The following is a 26,677-nucleotide window of genomic DNA, read 5'->3' as shown; positions in this document are numbered from 1 at the left end:
GAGAATGGGGCGTTCGGGTAACAAAGTCTTGGGTCGCATATCACAGCCTCAACACCTGGTGTACTCAGCTGCACAATTAAAGTAGTTCCCACGTCTACTGCAGATGTCATTTAATAAAGATATAAACTTTAATGCAGTAGTTTATTTCCTTACCCCAGACATTGGGCTGCTCCACTTTTTCCAATTCGGACAAGTGACAGACTGTGTGAGGTTAGTTTTTTTGTTTGTTGTTGTTTTTTGGTGGAAGACTACCTTGAACTGACCGTGCTTTGGCCTTTGCCGCACCTTGGCTAACAACAGCACGTACGTCTTTGCGTCTGTTTGCGTTGTTAAGTCTATACGGCCAGCTTTCGCTTCCAAGAAAGCCCACCATTGTTTTCTACAATAGCATGAGGTTGGCCTAGACTCCTAACATTGACCAGTAATTGTTAGGCGAAGGAAAGCGTTTCTGGTAGCAGTTTTAGTTAGCAACTTATGTTGGCTAGTAGGGGTTTTCTTATTCCATTACCTTCGCCAAGAAACTGAAGAAGGTTATGTTTTCGGAGAATTTGTGTGTATGTATGTAACGTTACGTGTACATGTATGTGTGTGTGTGTAATGTTGATGCTAAAAGATTAGAGCTCGAAATACCCATCTGCAGCAATTTGCGTAAAAATGAGTTATCAGGTAAAACTGTAAACAACTTGTGATTTTGCAGGTTACAAAAATTTCAGGCTTGAAAAAAAGATTGCAATGTATTTAGTGCTGAGATATTCTGATTTCTTTTTCTCAACCAGTAATGTTTCTTACCTGCTTAGATTTCGATGTCTGTCAGACAGTCAGAAGCTCTGTGAAAGATGTCTGATAGACATGGAAATGTAAGCAGGTAAGAGACATTACAGATTGTGAAAAAGAAATCTCCAATATCCTATGTTCTACCAACCTGATGAAATTGCTTTCAGATGTATTAAGTGCCAAGAAGGCTTGCAATCAGTTACTGTAACTCTAGTAACTCTATGACATCAGTACTGTATTAAATTGTATTCTATGTTAAATGGCAGAATTCTATGTTGCATCATATTTCCAAAGATAAGGCAACTTTATCTGATGAACATACAAATCACCCCATAGCAATACCTTAAAGTTTGTATAGAAGAAATGTTTCATTCTTGACAACAAGGTTTCTGGTTTGCTATTTTTGTGAGTGTTTAGTCATAACATACCAGGTAATGTGAGCTATTTCAGTTCTGCCACCACATTACCACTAGTCTTAAAGTAGCCAAAATTACTTTCTAGGACATTTCCAGCTCTACTGTGTTTGCTAAAAAAAATAATGTTACCATTGAAAACGTAATACTGTACATCTACTCATTGGTACTTCCTTTTCTCATAGCTGCAATACATCAAAATGTACATTTCACATAATAAAGTTGTTGCAGAAATTCATACTTCTTCATACTTATCTTCAACCATAGCCAGCAGTCTTAGAAGTGGGCTGACATTATAAGGGAACAACTTCTTATCACTCAGTCTCTCCACGGCTAGCCTTAGCCTAATCAACACCCCCATGGTTCTATCCAAAGTGGATTCTTCCTCGACATTGTCAGTTGAGTCAGCGTCATCATCGGAAGACTCACTGGAAGAGACACCTTTCTCCCCCTCACAATTTTCTTTAGGATTTTTAGACAGTAGAGTCTCTACATTTGTGTCAGCAGGTTGAACCTGTCCAGCAATATCCATTTCAAAATGATCGATATTAGGCAAAGGCATTGTTACAACCTTAAGTACAGGGACTTCATCAAGTTCAATATTATCTAGCTCTTTTTTTTCCGTAGCAGAGGTTTGGTCATAATGCTGTCTGACATTTTTCTGCAATTGCTTTCCATGTGTATGATTTGGTTGTGGAAGGGGAGGGCTTTTGCAATGCTTCTCTCCAGTCTGATTAAAACCCGGTTTGTCACAGTTAGGAATACCAAAACCCTCTCCTCTGCTCTCAGTACCACAATCAGAGGACCCACAGGTGTCCACCTTTGCTCCAGAATAGATCTGGTTAGTTTTGAGGAATGCCTGCCATTCTGTGATGACCAGATGGAGGTATCTGGTGATGTAGGTGAGGAAGCTGGTTTCCATGGAGATGAGGAGGTCCAGGAGGATGGAGTGGTCCCAGGTGGTGGTCTCTAAGAATTGCAGGAAGATACTGTGAGGGTTGAACGACGTGACCACATTGACATGTAGAAAGTCTGTGGCATACCTGTGAGAAGAACAATCATGTTATGGTAAAACAAAAATACTGCCAAAGATGAATACCAACCAAACCAAACAAGTCAATCGAGACTGCTGGATGTAGTAAAAGAAGATACTGTACAAAATAACAGTATGTTAGAGTCACATTTTGGAACAGAGGAGCACCAAAATTACACTCAATCTGAGACAGTGGTATTTTACCATGCTACGGGCTAGTTCTTTTCCAAAATAAAATCTCCAGAACATACCTACTGACAGCTGTGTTTATGTCCAGTAGACGTAACATGGCTTCTATCATGGAGTCATCCTGGTCAGAGAACAGCTGGAACATCCATGTCCCAGTCTGTGAGCAAGTCCCCCGGACTTCTTCAGCACCAGGTGAGAACTGTCTATCACTTGTCATGGCTAACTTCTCACACACAAATGATGACAATCTCTGCAGGGTGGTGATAATAGCCTGGGCCTGTTCTACAATTGAAACAAGAGTGGGCACAATAAATGAAATATACCACAAAATGAAATTAGTGAAATCAATGAGCAATGTATTTTACATTGGTAACAGTACTATACAACTTAGAAATGTGCTTATCCTAGTGGGTAGTTGTCGTATACTTAAAGATTGGGTAAACACAAAACTCCAGAGAAGTGAATGTAACTACATATTTTCAAAACTGTATGAACATGGCAATCTATATAGCATTTTATACTATAGGTCTCAAGTTTCTAACTGGAATAGAATGGATACCAAAGTTGACTTACCTGGCCCAGACAATCCACTAACAATGGAGCAAGCCCTCAGCAGTACCAGCACAAGTGTTCGCACCAACACCCAGTCTCCTCTCTTCTGTCCTATCACAAGCTGCCCCTCAATGAAGTCTGTCCCACCAAACCCTACATATGTGTCCTTCCATGGCACTCTCTGCATTGTCTCATCATCAAAGGTCTGAAGTAGAGCATGGGCTACTGAAGTAACAGTCTCAGAACAGGAACTATCTTCCTCCCGCTCATACGTTAAAGACTGAGAAAAGACCTCCAAAATATTGGCGTAAACCAAAGAAGATTTGGTACATGTCAAAGCTGGGACTAACTTCAACAAGACATTGCTGTTGTGCAGTTTGCTGACAGCTCCTACTTCACTGTTTAAGCAATCGGTCCACAGAGACAACAGTGAGAGAAATGCAACTTCTCTTTCCTCATTGGACGGGAATGGCTGACAGCTTGATTGTTGTCCATCTGCTATAGACTGGCAGTCCTTCAAGTACAGTCCAGTTAACTGGTCCCAGTTTTTGTCCAAAATTTCAAACCAAGCAAGGCCAGTTCCTACAGTAAACAAAAAGGAAAATTGGTATCATGATTTCAGGATATGTTTTCATCTTTGTTGGACTGAAAATATGAACATGTACATGCTTTGATTACCTCTATAGTTGTTGGAAAGTATTCTAACTAAGTGCTTAGAACACTGTGTTTTTGAGAAATGTTGGCAGAGTATTTCAGGATCATCTGAAGTAAAAACCATTGTCAGGTCTTCATATCAAATCGAGGCATGGGGGCATAGCTGTGGAATGGTGGCATCACACATTGTGGGTATCAGGGTTAACAATTGCCAAATGCTGCATTTGACAACACACCAATAATAGGTTAGGAAATTGTGGATGACCTAACACCAATTGCTGGTCAGTCGATGCAATTTTGATGATGTACTAGTAGGGCATACCCCAATAAAACTGTTCCTCACCTTTTGGCACAGTAGCGCTCTCTGATTCCTCAGGAATGCTGGGTACAGAGTTGCCGTGAGCCCTGATGACCAGCTTGAGGAGGTCAAAGGTGAAAACAGCCCGACTGGAATGTGGCGACTCTTTCACCTGCTGTAACAGACCTGATAGCCACGTCTTGGGGAAAGGCTGCCAAACAAACAAAGAGGCTGTGAGAGGCTTGTAATTGTAAATTGTAAATATTGTCCATTATAGCTTTCCTTTTCAGTCAAATTCAAAGTATGATGGTTAAGACAAAGTATAATGCTTGTACAACAGCCGGTGGCTTTTCATAGCCATGCACACTGGGTCAACCTTGCTCTTCTCAATTAGTGTGTTGAGTTTTTTTATGTGCAGAAGTTTGGTGCTAGAGGCTAGTGAATGAAGCTTCCTCATACACAGCTACATGTACCACATTCCACCATCAGAAATACATTTGTAATGAATACAAACCAATTATGAATCACATCGATCCCTACCTGGGGACCTAACCCCTGTGCTCTGGATCCAGAGATCCATGTGATGAAGCACATCTCAATATCAGTAAATCATGGTCTAAGTCACTTAGATACACAGTACATGTACATACACATCTATATAGCTAATTATGCTTGCAGACCCTTTACAATGATCATGTGCACAAAGAACTATTAACATGATGAAATATTTGTTTACCTGCATCTCTGTTGGAGAGTTGACGAGAACAGAAGCTGCCGTTTTGCATGCTGTGTATGCTACCAACTGGTCACCTGACCCAAGCAGCAAGTCCTTAAGTGGGGTAACAAAGAATGACACAACTTTAGTTTTGCATGTACACATGAAGCATATCAATAAGCTATAAAATAAAACAACAATAGCCTTGCCATGTAATTACATGTATATTGAAACAAATATTTTTGTGAGTGAAGGATTGGTTCCACAATGTATCACATGACTGATGAAAATCCTGTGATTGGCTGACATCTTGGCAGTCTATGAGATCAACATATTTCTACACTATGAAATTTGAACTATATGATGTACTTACCAGACATTTCAAGAGCTTGTAATCTTGAAGTAATAATCTACAGATTTCTTGTAACTTCCTGTTGTCATGATTATCATCTTTACCCCCACTGCCAAGTTTGTCAAACAAAATTGTAGTGATAGATAACTTCACTAGGCAAATGTCCCTTTCCTGTGACATGAACAGTTTGTTTTCTGAGTCACTGATTGGTTGCTCAAAGCCACATGACTCATGCAAGTCCAGAGATTGGCTGACATCTTGGGCATCCAGGTGGTCCAATCTGCTTGCGAGGATGTCAGAGTGGAGATTATCCAGCTTGCCTACAATGTTTTCCCCTTTCAGTTTCTACAATCAGAAGCAAAAAGAAAGATCAGAAATATTCTAGCTATAGACTTACAATATGTCTAACAAACAACAGCCAAAAAATCCCTGTTGATATTAAAAATCTCCTGAGTTGTACAAAATGTTACAGAGAGAAAAAAAAAGACAAGAGGAAATGAAAAACAAAACTGATTTGATGTGATGAACAAATAAAAACTTTCATACGTCTCTCTGTAATTCTTTTTTTATTAAAGATTAGTGATAACGTTGGTGTTAAAATGTTAGAACTCAGATCCTCACATCATCCATGCCCCCCTCCCCACGCAGTAAACATTAAGTTAAACGTTTTATATTAAAAATAACAATCATCTTAGGCTAATTAGTTTTAGGCCATAGCGAGATTACCTTATGTACTGCCATCATTCCTCTGATGGACGCTACTGAATCATAAAAAGCATAATTCAACCTGGGAAATCAGATATGTTACAGAAACAAAACATGAAACTTCCCGCGAAAACTATCTCATTTTGACCTTTAGTACTTTGACCTTTCAACTCCCAGAGGGTGTGACGGCATTTTACTTCCGCCTTTCACAGAATCACTGATTCAGAAGTTTTCGGTTTTCCTGTTTTCAGCTGATCAGTTTTTTGTCCAAAAGTCATGTCGAAGCCATCTAGGCCCGCTCCTCCACCACCAAGACTTGCTCCCAAACCAGGTGAGGTCACAATTGTGCAACATTAGAGTGAAGAACTTGGACAGAAAACACAAAACACGATGTTTGTTCAATTTGAGTACTGCAGATCGTGGTGTGTAAATGACCTTAAAAAGTGCTGTTCTAGTCATTTATATAAAACGTTGTTCTTCACAACAATTGATCTGTTTAAAAGAATCAACAGATGTAGAAAATTGTCATGGAATATGTATTTGTGAGAGTTAAACTTTAACTTAAAGAGAAAGATACAAATGATGCATACTGGTGTAGTATTACATTTCATCATCATCATCATCACCATCCTTAGCATAACGTAACATGATCCATCTACAACACTTGCATCTGCAATGATAATTCTTATGATATTGCAATCATCATAAGCCAATACATTTGTTCAAGGACGTTATATCAGATATAACGTCCTTCATTTGTTTGGTGATTATTATTTTTTGTTGTTGTTTTCAAATTTTCACATTTTTTTCTTCTTTTGTGCAGGTCTGGTAAAGGTGTTCAAAGCATTGTACCCATACAGAGCTCAGCAGGTAAACGTTACATCACTTTTCTTGTTAGATTGTATGTCTAGACTCTAGTGTTGTGGTTGATTATGCAAATAAGTTGAGAGACCACATGCAAATGAGGTGAGAGTTCAAAGTCAATACTGAAAATGCTTTGTTTATAATTCATGAAAGGTCACGAGGAAAGAGGCAAGGTTCAAACAAAATATATAACAGAGGTGCAGTTTACATCATTTAAAGTCGCATGTCTATCCACATACTGTAAATGTAGAAACTTTCGCGGTGGTTTAGTGTTCGCGGTTTTCGCGGTAGCGCGGTAGCCGCTTCACCGCAAACTTAGAACCACCGCAAACATTTTTCCATGGCAGTAAGAGATTGCAGTGTATTGAAAAAGTCCTTTTCCTGCTACCGTGAAATTAAATTGCCGCAAACTTAAATGCATTTACAGTATTTTTCACATAGATGGTAGATCTACCAAAAAAAAAAACCCATAATATAATAGTGAGTGCTGCTGCATGATTCGAGTCCATATGTTTGAGTTGTTTCTGTTACTTTCAAGAGTCTCTTGGTGGTCCCTTAGATGATTTTTCCCACTGACACAGGTGTACACGGTACACCTGTCATAGACCAGATTATTGCTCCCATGAATGGTATTCTTGAGCAGTTTTGATTGTACCTGTAACTACGTAACTTTAGTTGAAAGCTTAGTAACCCTTCGTAATCTCCAAGCAGACGTGGTGAAAAATCATAAAGCTTTCCGATTGTCAGAATGGTTATTGTAATGACAAGGTGTTAACCTCATTTCAAAGCTTTATTGATAGCTGAAAGAGAACTGCATGTATTTTGTTTATCTATTCAAGGCTGACGAGCTGAGTTTTGAGGAGGGAGATGTGCTGTATGTCAATGATATGGTAAGTTACCTGACATGCTTCCTACATTTGTATGCTACTCAACCTTGTATTTTTATGCTTACAAACATGCAACTTTCCTCGTTGCAGTTGATTTTGAGTAGGTTGTTTTACAATGTTAGCAAAAGCTGAAATATTGATTTTGATAGTAGGTATTGTAATTGTTAAGAATGAAACCATACATTTCCTACCATACATTTCCTTCCCAACATTTCAAAATGTAGTATCAATAACCACACTTCAGTCCTCAAGGTTTAAAATACTCGGTTGTTCAACTGCACCATTTTTGTTTGATGCAATCATTAAAGTTTATAGAATTGGGCAGTACAGTGACATAAATGACGTGTAACATGTTTTTGTCTCTCCTCAGTCTGACTCTGGCTGGTGGAAGGCTACATGTGAAGGGAGGTCGGGGCTCATTCCCAGTAACTATGGTGAGGACACAACAGTGTTGTTTCCATAGTAACCATTACATGTAGTTGGGCAATTTCTGTAGACAATTTCCTATGTCTGCCTCATCCAGGAAATATGATTCATGAATAGAGAGAAAAACAAGAGGGACCTGAAGCATTGTCTTGCTTTTATGCATTTAATTTCATTGCGCATGGACGCAGGAAGTATGTGACTGTGTGGGTTGGGGATATAACCTGAATACATTTGTTTTTTTTGTGAATTTGCATTTTTTTATAAACTTTATGCTCATTCACATAATTCTTGGTGTCAAGTGGCCAAATTGCTTGGCTAGCAGACACAAGATTCAGACTCAGAGGTTATGGGTTTAATCCCCTTCATTCCTGGCTTGATGTTGTGTCCTTAGGAAAGGCATTTAACACAACTTTTTTTCAGTCCACCTAGGTGTAGACTTAAATTTGGTTGAGAACATAAGGCTCTCGTGCCTGTAAAGGCAATGTGTTATACCAAAGGGTGGTTATACTCTGGCTGGCTACATAGATACAAATACTGCATGTCATTCAGTCTGATATTATACATTCAATTCTTGTTAATCTGCTGGGAAGTAGATGTCTGTAATCAGTAATGTTACCTGTATGTGTATATGTTCCTTAAAAGTTAGTATATTTCCAAACATCATGCCATTTTTGTGTTTTTACTCCAGTTGAAGAGGGAATGGAGTCAGTTGATAACCCCATGCATGAGGCTGCCAAAAGAGGTAAGAGATAGGAAATCCATCATCTCAAAATATCTGTTATTTGTGGCAAAAAGGGCAGTATTTTAACACATGTATTTTATATGATGTATGAGCTGACACTGTAAATACATTTTACATTTTAGAAACATTTGCCAAAGACTAGATCTAGTTTACAAAATTTACATGGCAAAAAATCCATGGTGTACATTGTACAGTGATACAGAAAGGTTTCTCAGGCAGATCTAACTCTTGAATGCCCATCATTATTCCAACCGACAGAGTTGAATACAGGGCCTGTCATAGTTGTTTATCTTGTACTTCTGTATGGCACACACTAACACTGAGCTGTTCCTTCCTGGCAGGAAACATGACCTTCCTGAAGGAGTGTCTGGCTAACAGGGTGAGTCAACACACCCGCTTCCCAAAAATGGTTTGGTCCTAGTGAACTCCCTCGTTCCATTAGGGTCTGTGAGTGCTGAGCAAACAAACAAATTTCTTAGAATGTTTCCATTTTGTTTGTTTTGTTGTCTTTTGAATCATAATTACATATTATGTCTTGTATCATATTCCAATTATGAAATCATGGGTTGCATACATGGTATCACTGTGAGGTAACTCAGCAATCACTGTCCGGTGGAAAGGGGGCCTAATTATGATAGTGATAAGGTACGATTACACCAATTCCCTTTCTTGGTTTTCAGATTTTTGCAGAAACAATTAGGCACAATAACCCAGGGAAATCAAAGTGAAAATGCAGACTGGGGCAGTGCATGTTCTACCTGGTTGGGCTAGTGCGATTTTTCCACTGAAGGCAAATATACCTTAAAGCTTTTTAATCAAAAGTTTTTACTTTTATCCACAGAAGTTAAAGTTTTATCCATTGCAAGTAAATGTTTGGTCATATTCATCGTCTTCATCTGGAATTTGGCCAGATTTCCTGAAGGTCTCTTATGTTGGATAAAGTGTGAAACTTTATATACTGTGTATCGTACTATCTCAGATGAGATTTTATGCTTACATTACCAGAAATATGCAGTCTTACATAAATGGACTTATTCAATTGTTATGTTCAGGTGGCAGTGAATGGCTTGGACAAGGCAGGATGTACAGCACTACACTGGGCAGCACATGGCGGGCATACAGGTACATTTGTAGGGGCATTTCATTAATGAAATGGGAAGAGAATGTTATTAAGCTATTATTGTGTAGGTGTTAAATGTCATTTAACTGTCACATTGTTTGCATTTTCTAGTCTGGTATCCTCTAGCTCCTTTGGTCACTTCCTGGCTGAATAGTCTGGCACTGGAACCACAGAAAGGATTGACATTGTATATCTAAAGAGCAGCAGACTATTCTGCAGGGACTCAAGTGATCAGAGGAAAGAAGCACACTGGGGGAAAGGGTATCGGATGTAGCCATATTCGAGCAGGGATATTTGCGTATTTGTAACAAATGCTAGCGAATGCAAACGGATTCGAGTTGGATCCCTAAAATATCCGAAATTTGGATTTTTGGGATCCGGAATGAAAAGACTCAAACATATCCCAAAATGGGATTTTCCACGGATGCGAAGTCGTTTTTTTTAGGGATTTCTTCAAATACCTGGAATGATCGGATCGCAAAGAATCCCCAAACGGTATTTCCCTCGGATGCGAAGTCGTTTTTCAAAGGATTTCTTCGAATACCTGGAATGAACGGGTCCCAAAACGGCCTTTGCCGCGGATGCGAAGTCGTTTTTATAGGATTTTCCTCGTATATTTATCATGGTCGGATCCTACGAAATCCCAATGCGGCATTTGCCGCGGATGCGAAGTCGTTTTTTAGGGATTTCTTCGTATGATCAGATCATAAAGAATCCAAAACGGGATTTTCTGCAGATACAAAGTCACTTTAATGAATTTTCCGCACATTTGACAAATCACAATATCATGTGTGCCCAATTACTTTCTTATAAAAGTCTAACACGATTTGAAATAGAAAAGAATGCACAGAATAATCTTATTCTAAACCAGTCCTGAGAAGAACTAAACGACGTAATGTCATCGAGGCCGAATCCTGTCTGCCACATGATATGTATACAGATACAATATTGCAACAAGAATGGGTTATACCAGGTATGTACAGAGAGTCCCTGTAATCTAATTATGTTAAGGGAAAGTTGAATCCTTTAACCGCCAATATCACATGACTTCTTATACTTCCAAATAGAATATAGGATCAAACGTGAATACAATTTGACTTTTATGTAAAGCTGACATGGGAGTCTGTGGCTAATCTTGCTTCTACGAATATCTGTTTCTATTACAAATCAAAGTCTTCGCGATGTCCAACTCTAAGGAATTTCCACATCCGGCTACAGGATACAGATAGTGAATCCAGCTTGTAAAGTACAACTAACATGACTTATAGTATCAGTATGTACAGCTTCTCGCAACAGCACAAAGCCTCCTTTCTACTAGTGACAGTGCTCCGCTTCTTTTCAGGATAGTTACGCCTTGATCCCTCCCAGCTCAATTCCTTCTGTGCCCTTCCTGTAGTCCAGTGTTCTCCCAGCTGTTGACACGGCCAGAGAATGTCGACCCGCCTTCTGAAAAAGAGAAAGAATAATCCCATCAAATTTTGAGATAGCTAAAGCATCCATGTTTGATGGATGCGTCCGTCAAAGTAATTAGGGTGTATATGAAAAGAAATGGTGAATGGCTTGTTATACAACAGGAACAAATGCATCTGATTGTGGTATCGCCATTATCACCGTTACATTCCGCATTATCATACCAAAAAAGTCCCCCGGGAGGGCGCGGCAGAAACAGTCTAGCGTTGCATAATTAGTGACAAGGTGTGATCTGCTTCCCCGGCCGGACTTTGCATTGTGTACGAGACGTCGCATATAAACAAACACGTAAACACCGTTGGAACAGAATGTTCCTATGCGAATAAATACCAGGCTTGAGACAAACATATGTGTATACAAGTACTGTTTTGATGATGATTCAATTTTTTCCCAAATAAGTCAACAGTTACTCAGCAAGTATCATGCTTGTGACTTGTGTTTTGTAAGGCTCCGTTATGTCGCTGATAAGTTTCTGTTCAGCCCAAGCATACCAAAAGCGCTACTAACTACTAGCCAACAAGGAATGTAGTCACAAAGACGAATTCAACGCGGGTATTGTTTGGAAACAATGATTGCATAAAACATACCTCGCCGTGAGATCCGCAGGACAGTGATGTAAAATAGCCCCAGGACGCCGAACTACAAAACAGGGCTGGCTGTTTCAGTCCCTCGATCGCCGTCCCGTCCGTCGACTGCCACTTGAGTTTGGTCACCGCCTCAACATCACCCTACTACAGAAGTTCACACACGTGTGTACAAATCCATATCCCGAGTTCAACGTTTCAAAACTCAAAGTTTGAGGTACAAAAAGATTGCGGTCCTCACGGACAACGCTGACTATCTCCGCTTTATTTTTAAACTGACTGATGTGCAGTCTGATTGGTCAGAGAGACAACGATTGGATTACCCACAATACACCGCCCCAATGTACGGATGCAAAAAAATACAGAGTCGCATATTTAAGATATCCCAAGATTACCAACAATGCACTGCTCCAATGGAATCCCCTCCACTGGAGCAATCCACTGGAGCAGTGCATTGTTGGTAATCTTGCCACGAATGCAGAAAAAAAACCATTTCGCATCCTTACGAATCCGAGTATTCTGGTATCTAGCGTAACGTGGATTGTCTCACTTGTATTGACGTTACAAACTGTGGTGTCCGAGGTACAAAAAGGGGGAAAGATATGACCAATCTAAAAAATAAAATATATGCTCAAAAACAAGAGTGCTAGCCACGCATACATAAAAGTAAGTATCCTTCGGATGCTGTGTTAGCATCCGCCAATTACGTAAGCACACGAATTCCGTGTTTGCATTCACAGCGATTCACGGATGCCAACAAATGCGTTACGGATGTGTATGGGATCCGTGACTTTTGGTAATCTTGGGGATCCGTTAGCATCCGTCAGGATGTTGCGAATTCGTATACGTCTGCATCTGAACAGTTTTTGCTGATAAACAATAATCCTGACCGCGTATGCTTTTGTTTACGTTAAAAGTAAAGTATTCATACGAATGCAATGTTTAAATCCGTTAGTGACTTATAGATACCAACGAATGCGTTACGTATGTGTATAGGGTCCGTAATTTAGGAAGTATCCATACGGATGCAGTGTTAGCATCCGTCACGAAGCACGTAAGTATACGGGTTCCGTGTTTGCATCCACCGTGAGTTACGGATACCTACGAATGCGTTGCGGATGTAAGTGGGATCCGTCATTTTTTGGGATCCGTGATGGTTTTTGGGATCCGTCAGCATTTGTCAACATACGTCAGCATCCGTCAGGTGTTGCAAATTGTAATCCGTCAGCATACGTCTACATATTAGGTCCGTTCGTCTAGTGGCAGAGCTAGAATAGTATGGGTACCAGCTGTAGGCTGTAGCTGATGGATACTAGCTCTAATCTTGTCTCTCCATTTCAGAATGTGTACAAGAGTTGCTGAAAGTACCCAGTATAAGGATTGACCAGCAGGTACATTATTTTATCAGTATATCAAGTTCTCTTTCTTTTTTTAAGTTTTAGATAAACTTTTAGTTGAATTGTCATCCTTTACAAAAGAAAGTGCCAATGCTACAAGTATTGACACTTGTACTTTAGCATTGTAGTATTGTAGCATTGACCTAGTCATGCCAGTTGTATGTCAAACACAAATGTATAACAATACATTGTAATGACATTGAACTTATCACACAACATTCAGATATGATATCAGTAGTTTGATTTTAAAGTTAAGGTTACAAACATGTGACAATTAATCAGTATCACCAAAAATACAACCCCCTCCATTCAGTGTGTTATACCTCGGTTGTTACAGTTATGATATGTCAAGATAATATGTCCTTTAATTTCCTCTGTCTGTTTTCACACTTTCTTTTGCACTCATTTTTCCATCTACCCTTTGCTATCTATTCTTCTCACTCTCCAGTTGATTCCCTGATTTGCTGTGCTTAATCCAAAGTAGGTGTTTCTTCTGTCAGCCATTACAGACTACCCAGAGTTCTTCCTGTATGTTATCACATTTGCCTTAGCATTAAAACAAGGCTCTCTAATAATGCTTTATTTGCTGTCTTTTTCAGTAAGAGCCAATTTTTTGCCAATATGGCTGAAGACTAAACCAGCATTTCTTTCTGTTACATACATGCTGATATCATAGATTAACTTTTCACGTACATGTATGCTGTCATGTTATATGTTCTCTCTCATCCTGCTGATACAAAAATTTTGCAATTTGAAATTTTTTTAGCATATGGTACTTCCTTGTACACGTTTGATATCAGTGACTTTTAAATTCACATCCGTCATTTTTGTTGTTGCAGAATAAGATAGGGGACACAGCACTTCACAATGCAGCCTGGAAGGGCCATGCAGATGTGGTGGAGCTGCTGTTAAACAGAGGTGACTGGAATATTGGAAATACATTTTTGCACTACTAAAAAGTATATTGGATGTAAAGCAGTCACTTAAAGTAAGACACCTTCAAATCTGTACTTGTAATCAGGGCTGTCTCCAACTTAAAAATTCTTATATCCCAATCATTGTTTGGGAGCCAAAGTTGTTGATTTTCCTGGTAAAATATGTCATTCTAAGCTACATTTCAACAGTTTCATGTCATTTTTGGGACGGCTAGGGTAAAATTTTTCTGTCCCAGGACGGAAGGATGGGTCCTGCAGACATCACTGCTTGCAATGATGCATCTTTGCCCTTTGGTGTACTAAAACCACATGATACATCAGCTAGATTGAGCCTGCCAATTCTTAACATATGATTTTAGGTTATGATCATGTCTTTTGAAACCATATTTTAATATCCAACACACACACCCTTAGGTGCAAGACCAGACCTGCGGAACCAAGACAACAAGTTGGCAAGTGAGCTAGCCACTGAGCCGCAGACTGCTGCTATCCTGAAGAGAAGAACAGGTGAATTCTCCAATATTGGAGTTTTTTATATTGTGTGTGAATGAGTAGTGGACTACAGGTTGACAGCCTGTCCTTAGGACCGCAACCCCTCTATGATGGTACCTAGGATCATTACTATAGAGACTTTCCTAAGGAAACAGTTGTGTAACTGCTTGATATCTTGTTTACCAACCCAGGAGGAGCCCCTGCTGACTACAACAACGACTATGGGAATGAGGAGGACTCGGACTGATGACACACCATTGTAGGTCATTGTGGCCTACATCATGGGCAAACAATACTGTCAATGTACTTCAAACTGACAAGTACCTTTTAGTACCAATGTTAGCATCCATGCCTGGGATAATTGACACAATACAATGATCAAATTTTATGAACGGCATGGTGTGGATGTTGTAATCAAAAGTGATTTTAGAAGCTGCCTTGATGGAGATTTGGATAAGGTTTGATTCATGAATTGACATTTTCACTTATCCTATTGCCTGTTGGGAGAGGTTGGGCACTGTGGGCAATGCGGGAAACTAACACTATTGTTACCATGACAAGATAGACAGGACTGGATACAGTACGTATACCTCATGCATGTTGTCATGGTAAAGATATTGTTCTCCCTCTGTGTTACCCACAGTGCCCCACTCCTGGCAGGCAATGGGAGATGTGAAAAGGTAAAACACTAGTTGACCTTTATACATCACATTTTTGGTAAGGGCCAAGGGACACCAGTTAGGCAAAAGAGTAAATCTTTTTTTTCTAGTCCCTTAAGCTTGAAAACACCCTTAAGCTTGTGTTGTGTTCGGAACAAATCTAAATGCATTCCCTGAGGGGATTTACCTTCATCCATTTTGAGAATACTCATAATAACTACTATTTACAAGTATCTTGCAGCTAGTTGCCTTTACACTGAAGATGTATGCATGGTTATCGAAGCTTTTTAGACAGTTTTCTGTACACCCGAGTCTTTGAAGTTTGCAATGCTGGCGGTATTTCTGATGTTGCATTCAGCATAGCCCCTCAATATGCCCTGGTTAAAAGCAACAAGTATAGGTACGCAATGAATAATGGTCAACTAACGTTACGTAATATAATCATGGTGGTGCATCATTTGGCAGTGTTGTGTCCCCTGTAGCAATATGTTGCTTTGTCAGACATTGCCACATCCATGTATTGTGTCGTTGTAGATTCTTCTTATATTCTATTTTTGGGTATGCTACATGAACCTTTGTTACAGAGTGGTTCAGATATGCTGCATGCTAGGTGATACTTTGTGATACATAACTTTTAGGCATCATATATATAACATTACATCAAGTGTGGCGAGAGACCAGATATTTTTATCAGTTGTTGTGGGCCAAAGGTTTTGTATAGTAGTTATCACATATCAAAATGTATAACATATCTTGATGGACATAGACGTCATGGTAGACATTATGACTTTCACACATAATTCAAACAAAAGCAATGGTATAACATTCAACAATCCATGAGTTAAATTTGCATGTTTATTATCATGACTATAACACACACGTAATACAGCTTAAAATCATTTTGACATCACTGGATGCACTAGCTTTAGTTCAACGGAAGGTGCATTATTTACCTACTAGGTTGTGTAGTTTTTATATACATGCATGGTGTAAACAGCAATAATTGAGTCATGAAGGCTGTAAGAACTGGGTCTACAGTAAATTGAATGATCATTTCGGTCTGGAACAGTCTTGAATAAAACATTTTTGAAACCATTGTTCGACTTTCTAAATACATCGTATTCATACATATTGGAATCATTTCTAACGTCGAATACGGTACAGTAGAAGCCAGTGAAATTTGTGCAATCATCCGGCTGGTCCAATAATGCGAAGTTATCTAGCTGCACCACGCTGGTTTGGTATTTCGGGATTCCGTGCAGTTAACAAAAGTGTGCGTTAATCCGTTGTGCAATTAACTGGCTTCTACAATTTGTATTGGTTTCTGAACTATTCCAACATAGACTCATCATTTGTAATGATTAAACATGATACTATATTTTGCAACTAGGTCAGAGGGCTGGGAAGATTGCAATGCAAACATCGCTGGAAAGTACAAGGAATATATCTGGGTGCCAGTTCACCACCAAAGAACCACCTGTGTCCATCTATGATCATCTATGGAATCTTAAAGTATAGAAAGCAGACAACGGAGCTTTGGGGGGCAACAAACCAACGCTACCATTTGTAAAATGGTGCACATTGTTAGAACGTGTTCTTACAGTGAAAAAAACACAAAGATTGTTAAAGATTGTTCTAAAGAAAGACAATTATCTAGGCGGTTACTTTTACAATGTTACAAAAATATATGAATAAGTTGAGACATTCTAAGACTTACAGTTTTAATTGTTTGAACCCGCTTCGCGAACGCCATTTTCGGACTGGGCCATTGCTCTTTCCCTCTCAGGTGTTTCCACACACTGAAAAGTCTGCCATGGATGTTTTGTTATCTACCAGACCCCACGGACAAACGCAAACGTAACCGCGCATGCTCCACCCACGCCCAGACAAATCAAGATTGGTTTGCTCAAGAAGCAACGAAACAAAATTAAAGGTCCGCAATCATCTGCTGGGGAAAATGCTACGTCAAGCCTGCTCGTGTCATCGGCACTTACGCCACGTGAGGCAATTCACTCCAACAGTAACTCTGCCTCTGCCCCGCTGAAGTCAGCCGAGTTATTGTGCTGATGCCAACCTGTGGTTACATTACACTTTGAACGCTAAAGGTAAGCCTTACAATTTTTTTATTACAACAAAAAGGAAATACAGTACGCCGTGGTACCGCGCTCAAGCAGGCTGGCTTATATCAACGGCACCACTGGACAAGACATGGTACATGACACATAACAGAAAACATTCAAACGGGAACGTCTGATGTACAGGAACATTGTCTAAATTACGGCAAGGGTTAAAGATACTGTAAACGATAACGTTACCTGTGGAAATGCAATATGAATCAGTTGTAAAAACGTGGTTTCCAGTAGGTATTGCTGAGATATGACAAGAATTTGAGTGTTGGTTTTGGACGTTAGCAAAGGAGAACCTTTCAGTAATAAATTGGCAAAAGCAATGTCAGATAGATTACTCTAACAAAGGAATGTACTATCAAGTCTGTCGAGGAGACGTGAACGTTTAATAGCAAAGTCTTTACAATAGTGTATCGCGCAAATACATCTTCCAAAATTTCTTATACATGTAAGTAAAGCAGTTTTAGAGAGTGCTAGTCAAAGTAAGATTTTGCACACATAACGGATGCGTGCTTGAGACAATGGTGACATGAGCGCTATCATTCATGTTTCAACCCAAACGTTACTTATGTAACATTATACACTGTCATGAATTATGAAAATCCATAGACTATTTTTCAGGCATAGTCATTGCGAGGGAAAATTATACCTGAAATCTTTACCTTTTCTATTTCCTTTCAGAGACGTTTAAGAGTTTTTTTAAATCTCCCAATGTAAACACGTCGAAGACGGAAGATTTTGTCTGTCAACGTAAAGACGGCGTCTGCGTGACAAGGAGGTGTCTATCGGTAATCTTCAAGAAAAGTGACGTCACGCACACACATAGACACCTACGACAGACCAAGGACGATACACATAAACAGCTCCATCACAGGACAACTTACGTCTGCCGACATTTTAACGCCTCTGATAAAGTATTGAGACGATTATCAGGTCGTGTATTGAATAAGATATAATTTGATTGAGATTTTAGAACAATTAGAATTTTTTAGCTAATAGTAATTAAATCCGTTGTTGTATGCAAATGTTAAGAATAAGTTCAAAGCTCATGGCACTTGCCGCCATGAAATGTATTCTGTTCGCGTATTTGCTGATGCTGGTAAATTCAGACAAACCGTACGAATGCGAAGCCGAAGGGGTTACCACGATCAAGTTGCACTGCGAAGGCCGCAATATCACCTCATTCGCCGATATTACCTATTCTCGTTTTCTTACTGCGCTCCATCTGCAAAACAATTTGATACGAGTTGTCGAGCAGTTTCCAGCGCTGACTTTCCTGCAACATTTGAATCTTTCCCGTAACGTTATCAGCGATGTGTCCTGGAAATCGCTGGCGAATGTGCCAAACTTACTGGAACTCGATTTGTCTTTCAACCGCATAACGTATGTGGACGTGTCTCTTCATAGGGGGAAGTTGATTCTCTTCTCCGTGAGCCACAACAAGTTAGAAACATTCTCAGCGGAAAATCTTGGTATCCTACCGAATGACCTCGAGTTTTACAGATCCTTTGTAGAGGGTAACTCCCTTCGGTGTGACTGTAGAATGGCCTGGCTGCAGGAACTAGCCTTGGCGCGAAAGAAATGCCTTCTTTATAGCTCTAACTCATTACGTGACTTTTCGTGTAAACAATACCGGGAGCACTCGTTATACCTGAGCCTCGGTCAAGGTGATCAGAATGGTACTGGTTTCGTCTGTAACTCTCCAGAAAACGTGCGAGGCAGGCCGATAGTCAAAGTCGCCAGCCTAGCTACGTGTGAAGAACAGCATGTCAACACCACAACCACCGCTACAGTGAACATACATGGATCCACACTTTGGGTATCAGAAACGTCCATCGCCGTCATAGCCACTACCCACACGACCGACACAGCGTCGACACTGGTGTCAAATAAAACCGTCAGCAATGTCAGAGATGACGAGCACGAATCCAACACGCTCGGTCCTGACAGCAGCAGCTCATTAACCCTACTCAAAGTCATGTGCACTGTTGTATCCGCAGTGGTGGCGTTTCTCCTCGCAAATGTGGCCTGGACGCGAAAATGTCGAGTCGAGGAAGACTCTCTGCCTCCTCCACCAGTAATCATACCATTACAACACGCCCAGAATCGCTTGCCGCGAGGTAGAGATTCGATCCAAGATATTCATGACTATGAGAATGACAACGAAATTTCGAGCCAAAACATTCACGTATACGAGAATGACAATGACACTTCGAGTCAAGACATTCATGTCTATGAGAATGACAACGAAATTTCAAGCCAAAACATTCATGACTATGAGAATGACAACGAAATTTCGAGCCAAGACATTCACGTCTACGAGAATGACGACGACGTTACGAGCCAAGACACCCATGTCTACGAAAACGACAGTGACATTGACAAGACGTTCACGACTACGAAAAAGACAGTAACAACTTGATCCGTAACACTCGCTTCAACGAAAATTACACTACGGGTCAAAATATTCCAGACTACGACAACGTCATGGAGATAGACAACACCAGATAACGACAGTCATGTCTACGAGGATGGATGCTTTTTTTAAATTGCGTTCTGAACTTGAGAAAAATTCAGATAAAACAAGATCATGTATATATGTTCCATCTTTTATAGGTGATAGGCGGAAAATGCAAATGAAGAATTCTACACGTAGATCTAGTAACTGCAGCACAAAGGGACTTTTTACCTGTTTGTGTTTGAGCCTTGATTGATGATTTACTGTTTGGGTGCGTTCTGTGAGAGAAAAACTACTTTTACCTTCTTTCTTTTTATCATCTTTTCGTCATGCAATGTTAGCGAGTTCATGGCAGAAGTGAAAAAACTTAGCTTTGAGTTTGAGAGAGAGAGAATGATTTAAATGTGATTCAATGCAAAATAAACCCTTATTTGGGCATGATATCTGTTATGTTCCATAAGCTTTAAAATGTATATATTGACAAAAAACTGGAAATATATAATGTCCAGATTAATCATGCATATTAAGTCCTAATTTGCATGATTTGCAATCAAAAGCATACATCTCTGACACAACACAGATAATGGTATATCAAATGTAGATTTAAAAGCCTGCATCTGCATACACATCATGTGTTGTATGGTTGATGTCGAAGTTATTACATTTCAACGTTCTGTGTACATACCGATAGAGCGACAACCAGCTAAAGACAGATGTCATGATTTCATTCACTGACAGCTATAAACACGCAAGTGATTGTTACCCTCCAAGCCTCATAGTGAAACGGCTAGTGCCATGTGGCGAAACGACTGTACCGAACTGACAATGGAGCGAAAGGACCTGTTATCGCTACGCACACGTTAACAGTTCACATCTCACTTTTGAAAGCTGGATTCTTTTGGCCTCCAGTAGTAAGATTATCAGTATTGACAGGCAATTGTCTGGCTTTAAGTCCAACCACCCCGTCACACTTGTCATGTGGGACGTCAGGGGCAGGCTTGCCAGACTCCAGCGCCCAGCTTTTCCCTTTCCTCGGCACGAGGAGGAGGAGAACGGCCACGGAGACGAAGATGAAGGTCGCAGCGGCATAGAAGGACATGTCGTAGTTTCCAGTTGCGTCATACAGCCAGCCTGGAGGAGAAGATTGTGCCAAATGTGCACGTGTCAGGTTTTGTAGTCATCCTCGAAAACGTAGTCTGCAGTTACAAGTATCGACAAATGAAGTAACAGTTTTCGTGATACACGCATATTCACGCAAGTTAGGACTATAGTCAAACCTGCACTAGTGGTCACCTCTGCATAAAAACCAGCTAGCCTCTATGGTCACTTTTTGTGGGCCTCTTACATATTTTGCCCAAGCATTGCGGATCCTGTCCATAATGGCTACGCAGCACATGATATCTAACGTTATACCTGTCTACTGTCACAGTGGAGATTTTCCTTAAGTCCCACAATTTGTCACTGCTGCATTAATTGGTTTGGCTACTTCTAAACTATTCCTTGCCAGCTATTATTCTGGTTAGATAAGTTACCTAACTTCATTGGCGATGCTTACCTGCTATGGGTTGTCCAAGGAGATATGCTGCACCCTGGAAGACAAACGCCCACCCAAGCCCACCGGAAATCCTGGAAATACCGCTGTATTTCCTCACAAGGACCGCGATCAGCGGGTAGAAGGTGCCAGAAGAAATCCCATAGAACACCATGCAAGCTACGAGGGCCGCGTATGTCCGCGAGTGGGGTATGGCGATATTGCATATCCCCAAGCCAACACAACCCACCATGTAATAGTGCAGTTTCCTGACTGGTAGCTTGTCTGACAGCCATCCGTTTACTGGTCTCACCACTGCTTCGACGATGCCCAGAATGGACGGGAGGAATGCGGCTTGCGTCTTCTCCACACCAAGCCCTTGTGCGTGGGCTACCAGGTGCACGAAGATCATCGAATTCCCCAGCGTTAGTCCAAATAGTGACAGACTGTAGACAAGAAAAGGTCGGCTTTTTAATAAAGTCACGTCAAACATCTTTAAGACTTTGTGACAGAACGGAATGATGGCTTTGCACGTTTTTGATGAATCTGCAGCCTCTTCGTCTTCCTCTTCATTTTCTCCGTCTTTGCCAGCGTCTTTAAGGCGTAAGGGTCTCAGCAAGGCGCCACAGACGCAGCCGTTCAGAACAATGCCGGAGAAAATCAGGAGAGCACCTTTCCACCCAAATTCGTCGATGAGGAACTGGAAGAGCGGCGAGAGGATGAACAAACTGACTCCACTGCCGCTGATCGCGATCCCGTTGGCTGTGGCGTGCCGCTTGTGGAAGTATTTCCCGACCATGGCCAGACTTGGGGATAACATCAGAGAATTCCCAAATCCTGCAAAGAAACGTGACCGACACAATGTCTCAATAAACTGACATATAGATACAAATATGGCATATACATATATTTATATCACTATATCTGGAGAGAGAAGAGAAGGAGTGAGAGAGAGGGAGCGAGAGAGAGGGTGAGGGGAGAGAGAAAGACAGAAAGAGAAAATATGAGGTACAGAGATACAGACCTGTTATCAGCCCAATAGTGATGATGAGATGTACAGCGTTCTGTGCGAAGAAGCTGAGGCCGAGTCCCACGGCAGAAATGACGCCTCCTGTCATGGCGACGGTACGGCAGCTGGTCAGGTTGCTCAGGGCACTGGCGATGGGAGCTGAAGATCGTTGAGAGTAAAAGAGATCACAAAGATTGATCGCAACTTGTACGTTTTTCCTATAATGCGAATTGACGTCGGCCACTGCACAGACATTGGTACATGGTCGCTTGATTGGTTGGTTAATGCATGCACTCTTTGCAGCATCGATCTTTGACCATGGAGATAGTCTAGCAGAAAAAGTCTAATATCAATATCTAGCAGAGATATTTGAAATTAGTGTACAATCTCACCTGTACTGGTACACAGCGTTATGGGATATGGTCGATATGTTTCAAGATTGGACTAGGACTTGGACTAGAGATCTGATCTTATTCTTTTCATGATCGATCAGTTTTCCAATAGAAGACCAGATATATCAGAGAGTGCAGTTATCATGGCGTAAAAGAGTTGAACTTTTTCCATAACACATAATTCTGTAATAGATTCCAGGGAACATGTGATACTCACAGCACATCAGTTGAGTAGCTATGTAGACAGAACTGACGAAGGACGTGTTTCCCGCGTTTTCCTGGAACACCTCTCGGAACTCGGCGTAGAACACCCCGAAGGACCTGTACGATCCTATGGCGATGACGTGTACGAGGAATGTGCTCAACACCACCATCCACCCCCAGCCGCCGTCTGGCGGGTCATCCATGTGCTGCATCTTTCTGTCCTTCCAAAGATTTAATTCTGCAGAACGATGGCAAATAATTTCGTTGTCCGACGGAGAAAAGATGTGCCTTTGAAATAAAGGCAAAAAAAAAATTGATTTGTTTCAAAGGCACTTTTAAAACTTAAAAGTTTTAGCCAGTAAAGAAAGTTGAGATTGGTAAGTATTTTTTAAGGTAAAATGATAAAAGTGAAGATGTGCTCAATAAATGCAATCTAAGACAGTCTATTGACAGTTTGTTCCTGGTTCCTAAACAGTCGATTAACAGTCTCGCACTATAGACGTCATGACAGGAATGAATTTGTCAGGGACCAATTAGAGCATACTTTGCAGTCTTTTTATAATCTTGAGACGGGTTCATATACATTTACCATTGAATAGTTCTATCTGGTACATGTTGCGTTAAATTCAAAACTCCACAAAATTTTACAATTTCATGTTTCAAACTCCATCAATTGTTGAGGTTTGCTTTCTACATGATATTGGTTATAGCTATACTTATGTATAACTTTATATAACGTTACTGGCATTTATGTGTCAGTTATTGCATAGCGCTACACAATGTGAAAAGTAAAACCTGATCTATACTTATTATCATATCATTACACGTATTGTCCACACCAGCTGCTGTAGATTGTCCTTGACCCTTGGCCCTTGACCGAGTCATGTACCTTTACTGTAAACATTCTGTGACTCCTTGCTGACTTGTTCTGACCGGTTCTGACTGGTACATGTTGCATTTGTTTCGCATTTTTTTCTGAAACGTATACTATTGTCAATCCTTGACAGGCTCATTGTATCCAACCATAAGCTAGGCCGAGATTGCCTAGGGTGTACTTGGGGAGTTGCTCTTTTTATGTGCGCGCGATTAGTGGGTACTTTATTGTATACTGTGAAGAAGTGTGCATTCTAGGCTTATATAATTGGAACATAACATCCCCTTCTGGTGTTTAGCGATCCTTTAATGTGGCTTCTGTCTCTGATATACTTGGCTGGCGATGGTGAAACTTGAAGTAGTTAGTGACAGCGCAATTGACAAATCAAAATAGAAGTTGATTGATTAAGTTGTTGTAATACGTAGAAAGCTAGTGGCAGGAGTCCTTGTAAGCCAGTCAAAAAAGTTTACTACTACACCTTGCACTGATCATTCATTCAGGAAATCATTTGATTGCAAATTTGGCAAATATAAGGACGTTTTGAAACCGGATAATTGGTAAACCACCTTTACACGTAACACACCGGCTTTGCACAGTAAGTGCGCAAGACCGGACTGTAAGGTTTGATCCACTCACACCGAGAAGGACCGCTACTCTTTTCGGTAAGTCCGGTGGACGTCCCTGCAAACATGGGACCCCGGCCTAAGTCCCTAGCCGAAGCAAGGTACTCGTTTTCACCAGTACTCTTTTCCAAGCGCACAACATTGAAGGCTGCCAGGGATTCGAACCCATGGCCTTTAGATTATAAGATCAACAACACCAACCACAAGACCAGCTTCTTCTTATCAAAATGATATTCACACATCTATGTTTTACCTCGAGCAGGAAACTTGGGAGTCTCTATGCCTGAGTCTCTGTTTACTTCTTGGAGTATATTCGCAGCGGGCGCCATAAATTTTGATAAAACCGGTTTGACAATGACAGTCCAGTCTGACCCCTAACGTAATTTGCATGCAGGTTGACATTTAATGGTTTAATTTAGTATTTCAGGTTGACATTTAATGGTTGAGACATATTCAATTTCGCGGTGATTTCAATTCGCGGTAAAGAGAAAATAGACTGTTCGCAGTGGGTTTGTGTACACGATGGCGCTATAGCAATATACTGCTACAACAACGTTACGGAAGCCACCTAGTAAAGGTGGGTCACACATGCGTATATATTCAAGTACGTTTGAGGTGCGTATGAAGCTCTTAGTCTCTACCAGGACCCACAGGTCGCGGGGAAAATAGTACAAATTGGACAAATATAGATTCATAACATGCCAGATGAGTTAGCTGATCGAGAAGTATGGTTAGCGACCCAGCTAACTCGTCCGACATGTTACCTGTTTACATTTGTCCAATTTCTATTATTTTTACAACGACCTGTGGAGCCTGGTGGAGGCAAATATTCCCATGAGCGCCTCATACGGACTTAAATATATACGCAGGTGTGACCCCACCTTAAAGGCCCCCTTTCCACTAGACGGCGATCGCGCTGCGACTGCGACCTACATAGGATATGTGTAACCTTCACTTTCATACTGAGTATATCATACAAAATGTATAAGTGCGACCGAGAAGACAACAAAGCGCAGAGGGAGTAAAAGGATTCGTTGCTTTTCTATACAATCCGTTGAGCGATCTGTCAAATTTTAGCGATCGCAGAGAAAGCGCGGCGAGAGCGCCGTCTCGGTGGAAAGGGGGTGTATAAGACACAACCCAGCACAATAAGACAACTTATATATAAACAGAAAGAGGTACATAATAAGTCGCAAAAATGTCCAACCAAGATGTCTACTTGAAGAGTGAACAAAAGGTATGAAAAGACACTACATGCTCACCAGCACACTCTAGATGAGCAGTCATCCCTGACCATGGACTCTCTGTGACCCATACCAAGGGGTGTTTGTATCACGCTAGCCCCCCAGCGGCATTCGCCAAAAAATACATGTACGGGACACACACGAGCCTCTCAGTCAACTAAGGTCATTGTCCGTTTCAACGTTGTGTGGTTTGATCTTAACAGGCTCAGTCTGCACTGTTGTGTCTTTTTTAGTGTTAACCTACGGCATTGCAATTCTATGGGACCTCTTAGTGGCAGGTAAAGTGGTAAACATACTAGACTCACCTTATTGAAAAACGTCCACGGGCGGTGTCGGTGTCTCACCTTAGTAAGCCACAACCCAGCACAATGAGACAGCTTATATATAAACAGACAGAGGTACACAATAAGGCGGAAAAATGTCCAGTCAAGATATATTCTTGAAAATTTAACGGCTGTTCAAGAGTGAACGAAAGGTATGAAAAGACACTCACCTCGATGTTCACCAGTACTCTCTAGGGGAGTAGTGCTTCTGGAACTCTCGGTGACGTCTTTTTTTCACTTTTTTTTTCACATCTCGGGCATTATTGTGAACGTCGTTTTGCAGCTCCGGATCACACGTTCTCTGGACATCGTGGTAAATGCATCTAATTTCGAGATGATTTCATTTCGCGTACATTTGGAACTCTCTGTGACATTTTACAAAGGGCGTTTGCATTACGCTTAACCCCAGCGGTATTCCTGTCTTAAACGCATACCTGTTCCAGGTTGTCGGTCAGCTTAAGGACACATCTTTGGTCAGCTAAGGTCATCGTTTCCACTTTGTGAGGTTGCTTGTACGACCGTGGCTTTACAACGTTATCATACGGCTATATAATTTTTTATATATATATATATAACAAGTCTTGATCACATACAGTAGTCTCTCAACTCTTTCCCAAATGTTTTCCATCCTG

The 26,677-nt window shown here is 40.8% G+C and overlaps 4 protein-coding genes across 4 annotated transcripts in view; 1 reads left to right on the top strand and 3 right to left on the bottom strand.

Annotated features, from left to right (window-relative positions):
- The window catches only part of LOC118406008 (kelch-like protein 42), a 266,342-nt gene that overhangs the window by 105,320 nt on the left and 134,345 nt on the right, over positions 1 to 26,677 (bottom strand). The gene's annotated exons all lie outside the window — the stretch shown is intronic.
- On the bottom strand, positions 874 to 3,539 carry LOC118406035 (protein Lines homolog 1-like). The gene is made up of 3 exons (XM_035805893.1): positions 2,983 to 3,539; positions 2,472 to 2,691; positions 874 to 2,230 (listed from the first exon to the last, which is right to left on the bottom strand). The coding sequence occupies exons 1-3, from the start codon at positions 3,146 to 3,148 to the stop codon at positions 1,423 to 1,425; spliced, it is 1,194 nt and encodes a 397-aa protein (XP_035661786.1). The 5' UTR covers positions 3,149 to 3,539; the 3' UTR covers positions 874 to 1,422.
- Positions 5,831 to 15,232, top strand: LOC118406079 (osteoclast-stimulating factor 1-like). The gene is made up of 11 exons (XM_035805942.1): positions 5,831 to 6,016; positions 6,509 to 6,555; positions 7,389 to 7,439; positions 7,807 to 7,870; positions 8,551 to 8,604; positions 8,946 to 8,983; positions 9,657 to 9,726; positions 13,120 to 13,169; positions 14,015 to 14,093; positions 14,525 to 14,617; positions 14,794 to 15,232. Exons 1-11 carry the CDS (start codon positions 5,962 to 5,964, stop codon positions 14,847 to 14,849), a joined length of 657 nt encoding a protein of 218 aa, XP_035661835.1. The 5' UTR covers positions 5,831 to 5,961; the 3' UTR covers positions 14,850 to 15,232.
- LOC118406024 (monocarboxylate transporter 13-like) lies at positions 19,286 to 25,100 on the bottom strand. The gene is made up of 4 exons (XM_035805882.1): positions 22,995 to 25,100; positions 22,401 to 22,544; positions 21,401 to 22,213; positions 19,286 to 20,976 (listed from the first exon to the last, which is right to left on the bottom strand). The coding sequence occupies exons 1-4, from the start codon at positions 23,191 to 23,193 to the stop codon at positions 20,714 to 20,716; spliced, it is 1,419 nt and encodes a 472-aa protein (XP_035661775.1). The 5' UTR covers positions 23,194 to 25,100; the 3' UTR covers positions 19,286 to 20,713.

The sequence above is a fragment of the Branchiostoma floridae genome, chromosome 2 (genome assembly GCF_000003815.2).
Source record: "Branchiostoma floridae strain S238N-H82 chromosome 2, Bfl_VNyyK, whole genome shotgun sequence".
Taxonomy (NCBI): Eukaryota; Metazoa; Chordata; class Leptocardii; order Amphioxiformes; family Branchiostomatidae; genus Branchiostoma; species Branchiostoma floridae.
This window is presented reverse-complemented; position numbering and strand designations above follow the sequence as displayed.